Source organism: Electrona antarctica, assembly GCF_951216825.1.
Source record: "Electrona antarctica genome assembly, chromosome: 20".
NCBI classification, from domain to species: Eukaryota; Metazoa; Chordata; class Actinopteri; order Myctophiformes; family Myctophidae; genus Electrona; species Electrona antarctica.
In genome coordinates this window covers 23103032-23117962 of record NC_136801.1, presented here as the reverse complement: position 1 = coordinate 23117962, position 14931 = coordinate 23103032, and the positions used below count along the sequence as shown (strand labels likewise).

Here is a 14931-nt window from a genome sequence, read left to right as displayed (position 1 = left end):
GAGTAGGAAAAAAATTGTGCCATTTTATCATGATTATAAGTGGTCCTTTAAGTAAAAGTATCAATACTATTACTGCAATGTAAAACTACTCTTACAAATAGAATTCTGGAATTAAATATGTAGGCCTATATAAGAATGGTAAAAAAATATATAGACTATTGTAACTAAAGTTGTCAAATAATTGTAGTGGAGTGAAAGTACAATATTTGGATCTGAGATGTAGTGGAGTAGAAGTAAAAGTATTGGAAATTGGAACTACTCAAGTAAAGTACAAATACCTCACAGTACTAAAATGTACGTTTAGTTACTTTCCACCACTGGTTGTGGAGCTGGCTCAGCAGTCAGCACTCAGCACCCTTTCAACATGACTGCACCTCAGGAGACTCCCTGTGTGATGGAACCCCTTTACAGCCTGCATCAGTGGCGTGCACAGACATTTAGAGGGGCAGGTGCTCAAGTGGAAAAAAAGGGCACTTTGTGCAGCGCGTGGAACCGGCCGGTTGCCTTAATAGTGTGAGATTTATAGATTGTGGGGCCTAAATAATATATTAGAAGCTTTTTGTCAAGAATTGATCAATGTTACCATGGTCCACATACTGTACACAGTGTATAGTATGTGGACCATGGTACTGTACAAAACTATAACTAACTGTACAAAATAAGGGATTATTTTGGGGGTTTTTTCCGAAAGGGCACATTGCCAAAAGGGCAGGGGGTGCTCTAGCACCCCCTAGTGTCTATCTGTGCACGCCACTGGCCTGCATGCAGTTCCCCATAGGGCAGTTGTTTTTTAGTGTAAAATAAAACCAAATTGACCCATAAGGGTTCATTTATTGGTTTAATTTTACGCTCTCAAGATAATTAAATTTAAACTGTTATTTTGATCAACATTTTCATGTTATCTCTCATACATCAATACAGAATGGACTTGTGGACAAAATCGTAATCAACGACAATAAATTCTACGTTTTGGGTCCAATCTCATCAAATGGTGTTCTGTGGCTCAAATAAATAAACAATGGGCCTTGACATGGAAAGGGTTAAAAACACTGCTATGCCCTATAGTTTTCAACCCTTTCCATATGGTTCTCCAACTTTTTTAGCTCAAGAAGACCCAAAATAAAAGCAGAAATTATATATACTGTATACTTGCAAGGTGTGATGTTCTCCTTCAGTTGCTGTAAAACAATAAAAAAATATACATTTATATAATATCAATACCAAATTAATTTGCTATGAATTTTAAGTCTTTTTTAATGAGTTAAGACTTGTATGAAAGATGCAAAATTCCCCCACCCCCACCACAGAGATCAAAGTAGCAGAAATGGGGACAATTAAGATATGCTGACAGAAACTTCAGACAGAGTAGCATAGCACCAATGTTTATCGCAGATGGGAAACAAACAGAAGTATTCTTTTGATGATGTAAATAAATATGCAAACCCTGTTTTATTTGTTTCTGTTTCGCATTTTATTCGTTGTTAATTATTGTTTGAAATAAACATTAATTAATTCATTCATTCTTTATTTAATACAGAAGGCTAAATCAAAAATCATCTTGCATAGCCCCAGCTTATAAACTAAAATATTTAACAGGGGTAAAACAAGGGATGAAGAAAATAATCATCATCCTGACATGACTGTCATCCTGACTCGACTTTACCGAAAATACTCAATCCCTCGTTGAGTGATTGCAATTTTCACTGAACGTAGAATTGGGTTCATGTGGTTAAATACATAAATGCAGTTATTTTTGTCATATGACCAAACACCTGCGTCACTGCGTGGCTCCAATGGGTCTGAGAGGCTACATGTCATCAAATGGTGGTCCGTACCGTGGCTCAAATGATGAATACCTAAAGAATGGACCTTCCTTGTTTTAATCTGTGACTCCACAAGCCAAATTGTGTGTTGTCCCCTCCGGCCACACGGGGGCGCAGTTTGTCCGCGCTGCTGTGAGCCTTGCCATCCCGTGTCGCTCTTACCAGCAGAGTCGTCGGGGCTCCCCCCCCCCCCCCCCCCCCCCCAGGGTTCAGAGGGCAACTCGTTTTGAACGAACTACAAAACAGCCACTGTATGTTGTTGTTTTTAAAACACAGAGACGGAGTTATAAACATGTTCATGTGATTAGTTCAATGCATCTTTTTAATGAAAAAATAGCGGTTTGGAGTGCTTCACTACCAGACAAGGTAATTCAGAGTCCAGACGTTTTTCATCTTTGTTCATCTTTTCATTAATCTCATAATAAACCACTCTGGATAAATGTATAACTTCTCTGTCGGGTGGAAACATAATGTTGATGAATTGAATACCCATGCATGCAGGACCACAATGGAAACACGTACACGACCTGTATTATTGTGTTATCCTTTTATCTGTATTGTCTGTATTGTCTGTTTATAATTCTGTTAGCCTTATTGCTACCGTTGCACATTACAGCAGTGGTTCCCAAACTTGTTCATGTCAAGGACCCCCCAAATTGACACTAATTAGCCCCGCGGACCCCCATTTGAAAAGATATGCCAGAGACCCCCATAAGAGAAGATTTTTATAACTTTTCATAAAGTATTGAATTTGCTGCTAGTTTTCTTTTAATATTTTTCACTTTTTCAATATTTATTTATTAATGCTCTCTCTCTCGCACGCACACACAGTCAGTCAGTCAGTCAGTCAGTCAGTCAGTCAGTCTGTCTGTTATTGACTGTAATGAAATGTCTCCAATGGATAGATGTCATCAAACAGTCAGTGGTCTATAGAGAGATGTGTATTGTTAGCTCAGAGCAGCAGCTTTAGAGTTAAATCAGCTTAAAATAAATCCATTATAACTAAACTGTACTGCAGTATAGCTACACTGTACTGTAGCCACATACAATGCTTGGAGCAGGTCAGCAGACCTGTCACCTGACATAATAATGGATCAATGCAGTGATGTAAATATGTTTTCAATGTAATAAGTCCCGGGATGCAGGGATGGTCTTTTAGATGAGTCCCAGGGACATTTTATGAGTCCCACTTCAACGACCTTAGGAGTCATACTATGCAATTTTTTACAAATTGCAGCATTTAACTCCCATTTCATTTTATACTGTTATAATGTGGTTCTATTCATGTAGAAAACAGAAGAAGAAATGATTATTATAACTAAAGCTAGCAAAACAAACTAGAATAAAAAACAGTACAGTAGTGCATCCCGTGGATGCAGAGGTTGTTGTTTTATTGCGTCCCTTAACTAAACTGAGTTTTGGGATGCAAAATGCACGCTATTTTAATCTCTGTCAATGGATCTTCAATTGATATGAAACCTTGATATATGCAAAGTGGTTTTCAACCGTTTTCACATCAAGGTCCATTATTTATTAATGTATTCATCATCTGAGCCACGGACCACCGTTTGATGACATTTAGCCTCTCAGACCCAAAACTAAAGAATATATATTTTGTTGTCGTTGGATAAGTTTTTGTCCACAATTCCATGCTGTATTGATGTTGGTAGCATTAGGAGAGACAGGCAAACGTTGATCAAAATAACAATTATTCTAAATTTTTTGTTAACAATAGTTTAACTCTTGAGAGTGAACAATGAAACATTTGGTTTCATTTTACACTCTCAAGAGTTAAGGATCTATAAGGGTCCATTTGGTTAGCAACTCTCCATCATTTAGCTGCATGGGGACCACCTGGAACCCCCCAAGGACCACGGGTGGTCCCCAGACCACTGGTTGAAAACCCCTTGTATAAAGCGTCGCAGTCTCGAGGGACCCGGAAAATAAATCCCGTTCATTTTCCTCATAGACTTTTCAGAAAGTATTTATTTAAAGACGTTTACGCCGCGGACAAAGCCAACTCTTGTCGTGACAAATCATGACAACAAACACATTTTTCGGGCTGAACAAATAATTAGAAGACAAGACAAGAGTTGGCTTTGTACGACGCTTATAAGGTCTTTAAATAAATACTTTTTGAAATGTCTATGGGAAAAATGCATTGGGAACTATTTCCGGGGGCGGGACTAGTCTGCGACGCTCTATAGAGCCTTGAGGAATCCATTGACCAATCACCATCATGCACCTTTCACTTCCTGACAGGATGGAGTCTCAGCTGCTGATTGGCCTGAAGGAGGAGAGGGCGGAGCTCAGACAGGAAGTGTCCCGCCTACAGGACGAGCTGGCCGAGAGCCAATCAGAGAGACAGGAGGCGGAGTCACGAGCCCAGGCTCTGTCTGATAGGGTGAGACGCCGGTCTGTCTACCCAAACAGTAGTGTCAACAGGTGGCAAGATTCCGCTTTAAGAGCACAGGTCTCTTCCTGGTTTTTAAACTGCAGCCTCACTCCCAATCTTCCGCCGTAGTCTGAAAACCCACCTTTTCAGACTCCATCATGACACGTAGCACTTGCCCTAGCCCCTTAGATAGCACTTCATGTAGACTTAGATAGCATTTTATACAGACTTATAGCATGTTATGTAGACAGCACTAGAATTGCGTTTTATGTAGTCATAGCACTTTATAGTACATATGTATAGTATAATATAGCATAGTATGTATAGTTTATATATAGTTTCATTACATAGATATTCCACTGTTACGTTCTTATCTTACGTATGTTTCATGATAACTACTTTTATGTGATGTATGCCTTGCTCTTGTTATTGCTTGCAGCTTAAATGTAAATCGCTCTGGATTAAGAGCGTCTGCTAAATTGTAAATTGTAAACAGCTGGTGGATGGAAATGACGCTCGCGCGTGGCTGCAACTTGACGCGGCGGCAAAGAGTTTCCTTTCGGCAACAAGGGCGCTCCTCTAACCCTTACAGTATGTTTTAACAGCGGGCGACAGCCAGCCAGACGAGTGTGTGTGTGTGTGTGTGTGCGTGTGCGCGTGCGCATGTGTGTGTGCGACTGTGCACGTGTGCGCTGCTGTTGCAGGAACAACAGCAGGAACAACAGCAGCAGGAACAACAATAGTAAAACATGACTTTACATATTGTGTTAATTGGTTATTGTTTAGGAAACAGTGCTGGAGGGGGGGGGGGGGGGGTCCTTTTACAGTTTCACCAATCGCACATTATGACTTGGTCATTTACAGTCGTTAAAGTATTTACCTGCGCGCGTGTGTGTGTGTGTGTGTGTGTGTGTGTGTGTGTGTGTGTGTGTGTGTGTGTGTGTGTGTGTGTGTGTGTGTGTGTGTGTGTGTGTGTGTGTGTGTGTGTGTGTGTGTGTGTGTGTGTGTGTGTGTGTGTGTGTGTGTGTGTGTGTGTGTGTGTGTGTGTGTGTGTGTGCGCGCGCATGTATCAGTTACAGCAGACTCTAGATCCAGTCTCTTCTCTTCGGGTAGAGAGTGAACAACATGCATGGAGGAGGAAGGTGAGAGAGGGGCGAGAGAGAGAGGCTCGACAAGCCCTGCTCGTCCACAAGCTGCAGAACAAGGTGTGTGTGTGTGTGTGTGTGTGTGTGTGTGTGTGTGTGTGTGTGTGTGTGTGTGTGTGTGTGTGTGTGTGTGTGTGTGTGTGTGTGTGTGTGTGTGTGTGTGTGTGTGTGTGTGTGTGTGTGTGTGTGTGTGTGAGAATTCCACTGAGAGTTCCACTGATATAATTGTAAAACGCAACCGTTTAATTGATAGAATTGTAAAACTAGGCCGTTCGACTGATAGAATCGTAAAACGCAGCCGTTTGACAAACCTATCCACCAAATAGTTTTGCTATATGATAAAACATGGTCTGGAAGGTCTGGTTCCAAAACTGAACCAGTATTTAATGTGTAAAATCCATGATATTTACATTGGAATGAATGAGCCCGGCTGGAAAGTGTCCAAGTGGGAGTGTCTAAGTGGGAGAGGGCGGGGCTTAGCTGAATGTGAATTCCAGACGATTGTGACCGCTTGTTGTTGTTGTGTTGTTGTCATCAGTCTATTGTTAATATTAATATTATTAACACCCTGAGCCGCATAAACGGAGGTCTATCAAATAGTTACGCTCGGCGCTCAGGACGGAGATTAATCACAGGACGGAACATTAATGATATAACAGAGCGCATCGCTCCACGGGCTGGGAGCACCTGTTGGGCAACATTCAATGTAATTTCCGGTTGGGACGTCATCCAAAATGTTCCCCCCATTTTAGCGGATGAGATAGAAAATCTTAAAACGTGAATAACTCTTGATCTAAATCAATCCGTCCAATTCTAAGATTGTGTTTTTGACGGGCCATCGCGGTCCCGTCGCTAGTCGCGTTAGAAGTCATCATAACTCCCGTTGTTGTCGATCGCCTCGGGGGTGTTTTGGCTACATCTACATCTAGCTACTTCAGCTACATCCGAGATGGCGCCTGGTGCAGCTTGAAATGTGCTCCGTAGTTGCAAATCGCTGGGCGTCCTGATTTAATGGTCCTAAAAACCCTCGGGCGTTTGGGGTGTTAATACTAATACTAATACTAATAATATTATTATTATTGTTGTTGTGTTGTTGTCATCAGCTGTTGGAGTACAGAGGTCAGTGTCAGGCTCTAGAGCGCCATCTTCAGGCCCAGGAGAGAGAGGTGAGTTTGACTGATTGAATACTTTATTATTCATATTATGTAAAAACAGCAACAACAGAGTACAGTCAGACAAAAAGTCCTTGTGAAGTCCTTGTGGTCTTGTTTCCATTCGGGTCCTGTCTGTGCATTCAATTCATAAACATGCCATTTCAAATAACAACATTCAATATCATCAACTTATTTGCCTTTTTTATTTTATTTTTTACTGTTTTGAAAATGGTCAATGGTTCAAATATCCAATCTACAAGCTCACAACGTGTCGAGTTGAACTAGTTCTTAAAAAAAAGAGAAAAAAATCGCAGTCATGTGAAGTGAGGTCTAAAGCCCTGCTAACCACACCAAAGGGTCACCATGCAACTCCTTGGGTCCAAATGGTTGCAAGGAGTTAACGCTAAAACCGTCTCGACCCTTTGGTGTGGTTTGGGCCATTGGGCCATTGGATTCAATGCGTTGAATCACTAGGGTCAACGTGGGTCAACGTGCAACAAGACATCCCTGCATCACACCACAGGGACAACGCTAAAACCGCCTTGACCCTTTGGTGTAGTTAGGGCTTCATAATCATACATCATCATACATCACATTTCATGCTCAGCCAATCAAATCATCACAAATGTAATTCGGCCAATGACTTTTGGCGTCTTCGCTTTTCTGCCCACACTGTTTTTATCCTCAATACTGTATGTACAACTTTGCTCAGCCAATCAAAGCATCGCTATGGGGTGATCAGCCAATCGCATAATAGCCTACATTACACAAACATAACGTGCATGTTTTGATGTGTTGTTTTGCAGCAACTCATCAGAGATGAGCACAGCAACGCCTTGGAGAGCGCCCTCATCAGGCTGGAGGAGGAACAACAACGGTGAGTAGAAAAAAGTAGTTTTGTGCTTGTCATATTATCTCCCTTCATTGTCAGTGGCAAATATGAGACGTGTGGGGACAAGATTTACGTCGGACATTTCACCTATTTTCTCTCGTTGTCAATGGCACATAATGAAGACGTGTGGGGACAAGATGTACGTCATATTTTCTCCTTTCATTGTCAGTGGCAAATATGAGACGTGTGGGGACAAGATTTACGTCATATTCTCCTTTCATTGTCAATGGCAAATATTGAGACGTGTGGGGGAAAAAGCTGTATATAGGAGCGCCCCTCAAAAAATATAGATGCCTCATTGGCTGCTGCGGTCCGTTGGAGCGACCTGTCTCCAACGGTCAAGCGGAATCTTGAAGGCATGTGATGTAAATAGGTTTTCAATGTAATGAGTCCGGCGATGCAGGGATGGTCTTTTAGATGAGTCCCAGGGACATTTTATGAGTCCCACTTCAACCACGTTAGGAGTCATATTGTGAACATTTTTAGAAATCGCAGCATTTAACTCCCATTTCATTTTATACTGTTATAATGTGGTTATATTCATGTAGAAAGCGGAAGAAGAAATGATTATTATAACTAAAGCTAGCAAAATAAACTAGAATAAACAGTACAGTAGTACAGTAGTGCATCCCGTGGATGCAGAGGTCGTTGTTTTATTGCGTCCCTTAAGTATAAACTGTTTTGGGATGCAAAATGCACCCTATTTTAATCTCTGCGTCCCTTCCGTTCTTCCGTTTTTCTTCCGCTATGCTTCGCAAGGAATCTCAGGAAAGCTTGCCAATCCAATCACGCATCGCCATTGCCTCCCGTTGCCTCCATGTTCCTTCCGTTGAGATACAGACGCCCCCAGAGCCGGAAGAGGCGTCTACCTTTATGTGTCTATGGGGTTGCCTATAGAACGCCGAAGTCCTGACGTCACTCGCACGTCCCCTCGATTCCCCCGGTTCACAGAAGTATTTTTTTCTATGGAGAATAACATGGGGTCATCTTAATATCGTTTCATATAAGCGTTGTGGTCCTAAAATAAACAAGCTGTCTCTGCGTTATTGTCAGGGAGGTGTCGCTGTATCGTTTACGACAGTCAGTTACTCATATATAGCGAAAATGTAACTATAATTCAGTAGCAGTAACAATAGCGTTTTCTCTCAGTCAGTTGATTCTTCATATCCATATGAGTGTAACGGCCGGGATGACATCCCGTGTTTATTTTTCAAACACAGTTCTTATATGAGGCGATCTAAAATCCCCCTATGGGGATTACAATGCAAATAAAAAGTACATGAACCCGTGGATTTGCGCCCTCTACCGATATTGATGTCAGACTTCGGTGCTCTATAGCCCGGCTTTGTATTATTATTTTCTGTATCTTCTCTCACAGGGCGAGCGGGTTGGCTGAGATGAACGCCCTCCTCCGAGAGCAGCTCAGCCAATCAGGGCAGGCCAACCAGGCCCTGGGGGAGGACCTACACAAACTGACAGATGATTGGACCAGAGCTGTGGAGGAGGCGGTGCAGAAAGAGGCCGATTGGCAGAGAGAGAAGGAGGTGGTCCAAAACTGTTATTTTCAGGATTAAAAAATTAAAAAAAATAGCAACTTGTAGCAGATTGTTCAGCATAACTCATGTAGGATAAACTATTCTTATTGTACCATTTAGTATGGTTTGGTGATGAATTGGATCTGCTTTTAGGTAAACTGATAAAGAGCATCTCCCAACCATAGGGACTCTAAACTTCCAGATTAAGTAGTCACAGTAGAATATTCATCTCCACTATACGATCACACACCAGATGGTTGGGTAATGAGAGAGACGTTCGCTGTGTGTTCTCCATGGTTGCAATCACACCCCTTGACCATCGTGTGTGTGCGCGTGTGTGTGCGTGTGTGTGCGTGCGTGCGTGCGTGTGTGCGTGCGTGCGTGCGTGCGTGTGTGCTTCCAGTGTCTGTCAGGTCATGTGACTCAGGAACAGAGCAGGTTGTTGGTGTTGTGGAGAAGTGTGGTGACTCTGAGACGAGACTGTCACTCTGTGAAGACTGCCACCGACAGGTCAGTGTGTGTATTACATCCATCCATCCATCCATCCATCCATCCATCCAACTGCAACTGCTTATCCGTAGCCGGGTTACGGGGGCAACAGCTCCACCAGAAAGCTCCAGACATTAGTGACTTCCTCCTGGGGGATCCCGAGACGTTCCAAGGCTGCTGCTGCTCTGAGTCCTACAGCTTTCTGCTGCTGTCTAGGTTTTAAATAGCAGTGGTCAGTGGTCCCTCATTGCCTGGTGTATTACACCGACATACACACATATACCCAGCCGATACATACCCCCTATTGACCTTTGAAACGTCATTGAGAACAGTGGTTTCTCATTGTCTGGTGGAATGTACTGACATACATACCCAGCCGCTCGCTGTTCTTGGTCCCTGATTGGCCAAGCAACGCCACCAATACATACTTGGTCCCTGATTGGCCGAGCGACGCCACCGCCATACGCAGCCGATTACAGTACTCAATCACCACTCTGATATAACCAGTCCATGGCATTTATTTTTTGCTTCTGAGGCTGTTTTAGCTGCAATACCACAATGTCCTGAGGTGGTGGGGGTGCTGATATGCAACTTATTTCATATTTGAGTCATTATAATTCTGATGCTGGATAAACACAGGCTTGTTTCCATTCCATGCCAGCTTGGAAAATCTAAAAACACAAAAAAAAGAATTTCATGTTGTTATGGTGTGTTCTATGCGTTCCAGGGACCTGTGGGAGCTCAGAGCACACTTCTCCCGCCTGTCCAACTCTCTCCTCTCCACCTGCACCTCCTCCCTGTTGCTCCTCCGTCCTCCTCCTGTCTCCTTCTCCACCTCCTCCTCTACGCTTGCTCCCCCCTCCTCCTCCACCCTGGGACCCTCCTCCACCCTGGGGCCCTCCTCCACCCTGGGGCCCTCCTGCACCATGGGGACCTTCTGCCTGAGTGAGATGGAGGAGCAACAGCAGGAGGTGAAGGAGAGAGAAGAGGAGGTGCTGTCAGACCTGAAGCGTCTCCATGTAGAGGAGGTTGAGGAGCTACAGAGCAGGTTGGTTCTGGAACGTTCTCTACAAGTTGACAATTTACAATGTAGTCGTTTATCAGACGCTCTTAATCTATTCTGGACGGGAACTCCTTTTGGTGTTTTAAGCATTGTGTTATACTTTAGCTGTTGAAAAATAGCAGATCTACAAGCTTGTAGCGTGGCACATGAGCGGCACCGTGTGCCGCGCTACGAGCTTGTAGATCTGCTATTTTTGAAAAATCGTGAAAATGTGGTGGAGGGTCCCTGGAACAACATATTTTCAGATGGGAGTCCGCAGCCAAATATAGATAATTCTGGGGGTCCTTGACATGAAAAAGGTTGAGCAGAGCACCTTTTTGGATTCAGAAGACATTTCTTTAGAATCGGCCTCAGGTCTAAATGGAGTGTACAAGTGCTGTACTTGTACTGTACATTGACAATAAATTGAATCTCATCTAATTTCCACTCCCGACTGGATCAGGAACCCAGAAATGGTATTGTTCCCAAGCTAACTGTCTGTCTGTCTGTCTGTCTGTCTGTCTCAGGATTGCACAGCTGTCGCTCTCTCTGCAGGCCCAGGAGAACGAGAGAGAGAGACAGATGGAGGAGGAAAGAGAGCGACAGGCGGAGACAGACAGACGGGTACAGGAGGAGAGAGAGCGACAGGCAGAGAGAGACAGACAGGTGCAGGAGGAGAGAGAGAGACAGGTACAGGAGGAGAGAGAGCGACAGGCAGAGAGACAGAGGGATGCAGACAGACGGCTGGAGGTGGTGAGACAAGCTGTGGTCAAACTGGTGAGTTGTATGTTTCAGTACCATGGTGTGGCACGCAGTACCAGGTTGTTAACAAGGGAAAACAAGTGAACTAATAGCTATCACAATGAAACTTCTCCAGTTGATTACTTATATTAAAACTAAGATTTTGTGTATGTATGTAGTTTTCTGAAATTATATGTTTAAATATGCAAATTAGGCATTATATGCGCTAATTTGCATACATTTTGGGACGATAAATCTGAAGATCGGATAAAGCCAGGTTCAAAATTATTGTTTCATTTTGTTGACATATTTGAGACAAAGAAAATTACAGAGGGGATATCTCTAATTATCACTCCACAAATCAGAAAATAGTGTCAACAGGCTGTGAATGATATATCAACCCCTCTGTAATTTCCTGCAGAATATAGTTATGAATAAGACTGGAAAGTTTGGTGTACTGTATGTGAGTGCAACTGAAGTGGAGATACTATTTTGAGACAAAATATCTCATCCAAACCTTGGCAACAACATATTGCCATGTATCATTGGAAAGGTCTGGACCTCGAGCTGACTGTCCTTTGTACCAACAACCAATCATGAAAATAGAGAGGGTGGATTAAATAAACTACTAAAATAAACATCTAAATCTGCATTTTGAATGTTTATTTTGCTTTAGTTTGAAAGAAAACATGTTTAGGAAGCAAAATAGCAAAAAAATAAAATAAAAATCATGATTTCACCTACCATGTCTCGCCTTAAATCAGAGCCCAATCGATTTATAGCAACGGAGCACTTTTACCGACTGACCGGAAGTTATAGCGGATGTGGCTGGAGCAGCTAAATGTAGCCAAAACACTAACTGCGATCGACAACAACGGGAGGCATGATTAAATCTAACGCGACTAGACTGGACAGCGCGGGCCGTCTAACACATGATCTCTTCTTAGAATTGGACGGGATGATTTAGATCGCAAGTTATTAACGTTTTAATATTTTTGTTGTCGTCTAAACAGAGGGGGAAAGTTTCGATGACGTCCCACTGTTGTGCAACATCGAGGATTGCGCAACAGGCGCTCCTAGGCTGTAGAGCGATGCAAACGGTTTTCATATCAATAAACTTTGTCCTGGGCGAATAGAATAGTCTCGCAACTATTCCACAATCTTCGAATACTGTCTGGACCTATAGCCCCCATGAGCTGAGTAACGGAAGCTGCCATTTCCGTTCACGAAAATATATTTTAAAATATCTTTAGAGCTTATTTTTTTATTTCCTTTTCTGCTAAGCAACAAGCTATATGCTTAGATGTTTTCTATTCATATTAGGATAAATGTGCGTGACTTTAAAGATGAAACGGAAGTGGGGAGGAGGCTCCACTTCCACTTTATAGTTTACTTATGACAGCTCTTCTGTTGCTCCAGACTGTATGATGAAACCATTTGGAAATTGTGAGAGGCAACAGTCTGGTAACGCGAGACTACTAATAGAAAGGACGGTGACGGCGTCCTGGGCGATTGGGGTGTTAATTTTAGCCCAACTTTCAGCAGCTGTCACAAGGTTTCCCAATAAGGGAGTTGGGTTGGAAGTTGGAACACATTGAGAGGTGATAGTAGACACACCTTTAATGAACACATCTGTGAAGAAAGCTAGTGGTAAACATTTTTTTTTTTTTTTTTTGCAGATTGGTCACACATTTGGCTAACTAGCCCTAACTGTTGGTCTGTTTTATGTTCCAGTCCAGAATGGTGTCGTCCACCACTGCTTCCAGTCCCTCTTCCAGCACAAAGTTAGTAAAAATCGTTTAGCTTTTTTTTTTATCATTAATGTTTTACTTTTCATTTACTTTTTGACTTGATGTCCATCAATGTCAGTTTAGTTGTTTGTTTTGGTTACTTATTTATTTATTTAGTGAAAAGGGCTTTAGTTCTACTTTAGTTTTAATTTAGGCTTAGTTTTGTTCTGCAAGCTGCAATGTGAGTCCTGCAATGTGAGTCCTGAGTACTACAGCGATGTAGTGGCGACGTCTTCATGATTGGCTGGCCTCTAAGCCAATGGGAGACTAGCCATATGCATGTTATAGCTTCTTTAACTATAAACTTATCTCCGCCCGTCTGTCCAGTCTGTCTGTCCCACAGGAAGACGACGTGTCCTCCCTGCTTTCTGTCCTGTCCCAGGCTGAGAGTGCCATCCAGTGGAGACAGCAGGAACTGCAGGTCAGAATCATTCTAGACATCGTCTAATCACAATTTTATTTGAGATAATCACAATAGTTTTTTTCCATGGTCATCAATGGTTTCCATGTTTAGGATTGTCCGTACAATGGACCTTTTGGTTAGCGCCACCCCGCTCCCGCCCCTCCCCCGTTACTGTTGCTAAGTAGGACACGCTTGCTGCTCCTACACTGAGGACCGTGTTATGTCGCTGTTTTTCCAAAGAGGAATAGAAGTATTCACATCAAGAACATCCATACTATAATAACGCCATGGTGAAACGTTGCTGTTGTGTGTCCTGCAACAGTGCTTCATAGGTACCCAGAACGTTTGGGGCATTTTCTTTTTATTCCTTTTCCCGTGGGTGCGCACATGCACTTGTCAGTGTTTACAATATGGAGGTGGAGGAGGTGGCGGCCACTCATTCACCTTCCCTGCTACTACATCATACTATTAACGTCAACTTTTACTAAACAATGTTTAAATCAATCGTCTAATAAACAACAAACAACTTACCTTGGAGCAAATGTAGGAGGTGTACTTTGTAACTTTCTCCACGTTCAGTTGCTTGTGTGGACGGCCACATAACTTCACCCACAGCCAGTCACGTCTATCCCCCTCCCACTGGGGGATAGAGGCTCTTTCACGAGACATGTGAAACACCTCTTAGCCTTTCTGGGCTCCTGATTGGATGCCATGTGATCAGAGGCATTTTTGCTATGAAGCCGTCCTGTTGGTCGCCATCGTGAATGCTAATAGCAATAGCGCCCACGGTAGCGAGCTAAGATAATGTCCATCCTGTCTCCAGAAAACGGCAATATTCCAATTGTGATGACCGTTGAAATTACCTCCGAACATCGCCGATCTGTTCAGCGCCGTAGTTTCAGAGAAAAGAGTGTGCAAAGGCCGTGGCTAATACAGAAGCTAATGGCTATGGAGCAACAGAAACAGTGCGGGCGAGGCCCTAGCAACCGTGCCTAGCAACCGAAGCGATTCCAAAAATGATAAATAGCGAGGCATTCTTATATCGATATGGAACGTCTTAGAACAAGTATACTCGTCATGAGCACCTCGCGTAATTATTCGATAGGACGTCCTTAGCATCAGATGTTGTTATTTGGAGGTATTAAAGGGTTAATGTGTTAATTAATGATGTTAATTAGGAGCTCCAGACGTCGTTAAGGAGGATGGAACAGGAGAAGACGGACATGGAGGAACACACACAACAACTGCACACGCACAACATGCATACTCAGCGAGAGCTCACACACACGCAGGAGATACTGGCACAGTGAGTACGCGCATGCACGCACGCACGCACGCACGCACGCACGCACGCACGCACGCATGCACGCACGCACGCACGCACGCACGCACGCACGCACGCACGCATGCAGGAGATACTGACTCAGTGAGTACGCACACACACACACACACACACACACACACACACACACACACACACACACACACACACACACACACACACACACACACACACACACAC

At 43.2% G+C, this 14931-nt stretch overlaps 1 protein-coding gene across 3 annotated transcripts in view; it reads left to right on the top strand.

Annotated features, from left to right (window-relative positions):
- Positions 1–2081: 2081 nt before the first annotated feature.
- Positions 2082–14931, top strand: part of LOC306913014 (uncharacterized protein) — a 41377-nt gene continuing 28527 nt past the window's right edge. For all 3 annotated transcript variants that reach the window (XM_079489509.1, XM_079489508.1, XM_079489507.1), the window contains exons 1-12: positions 2082–2189; positions 4086–4227; positions 5292–5423; positions 6467–6529; positions 7324–7394; positions 8788–8953; positions 9348–9454; positions 10161–10481; positions 11003–11252; positions 12951–13000; positions 13334–13427; positions 14588–14715. In XM_079489509.1, coding sequence (XP_079345635.1) covers positions 4087–4227; positions 5292–5423; positions 6467–6529; positions 7324–7394; positions 8788–8953; positions 9348–9454; positions 10161–10481; positions 11003–11252; positions 12951–13000; positions 13334–13427; positions 14588–14715 — 1523 coding nt within the window. In that variant the 5' untranslated portion in view covers positions 2082–2189; position 4086. The remainder of the gene's footprint in view (positions 2190–4085; positions 4228–5291; positions 5424–6466; positions 6530–7323; positions 7395–8787; positions 8954–9347; positions 9455–10160; positions 10482–11002; positions 11253–12950; positions 13001–13333; positions 13428–14587; positions 14716–14931) is intronic.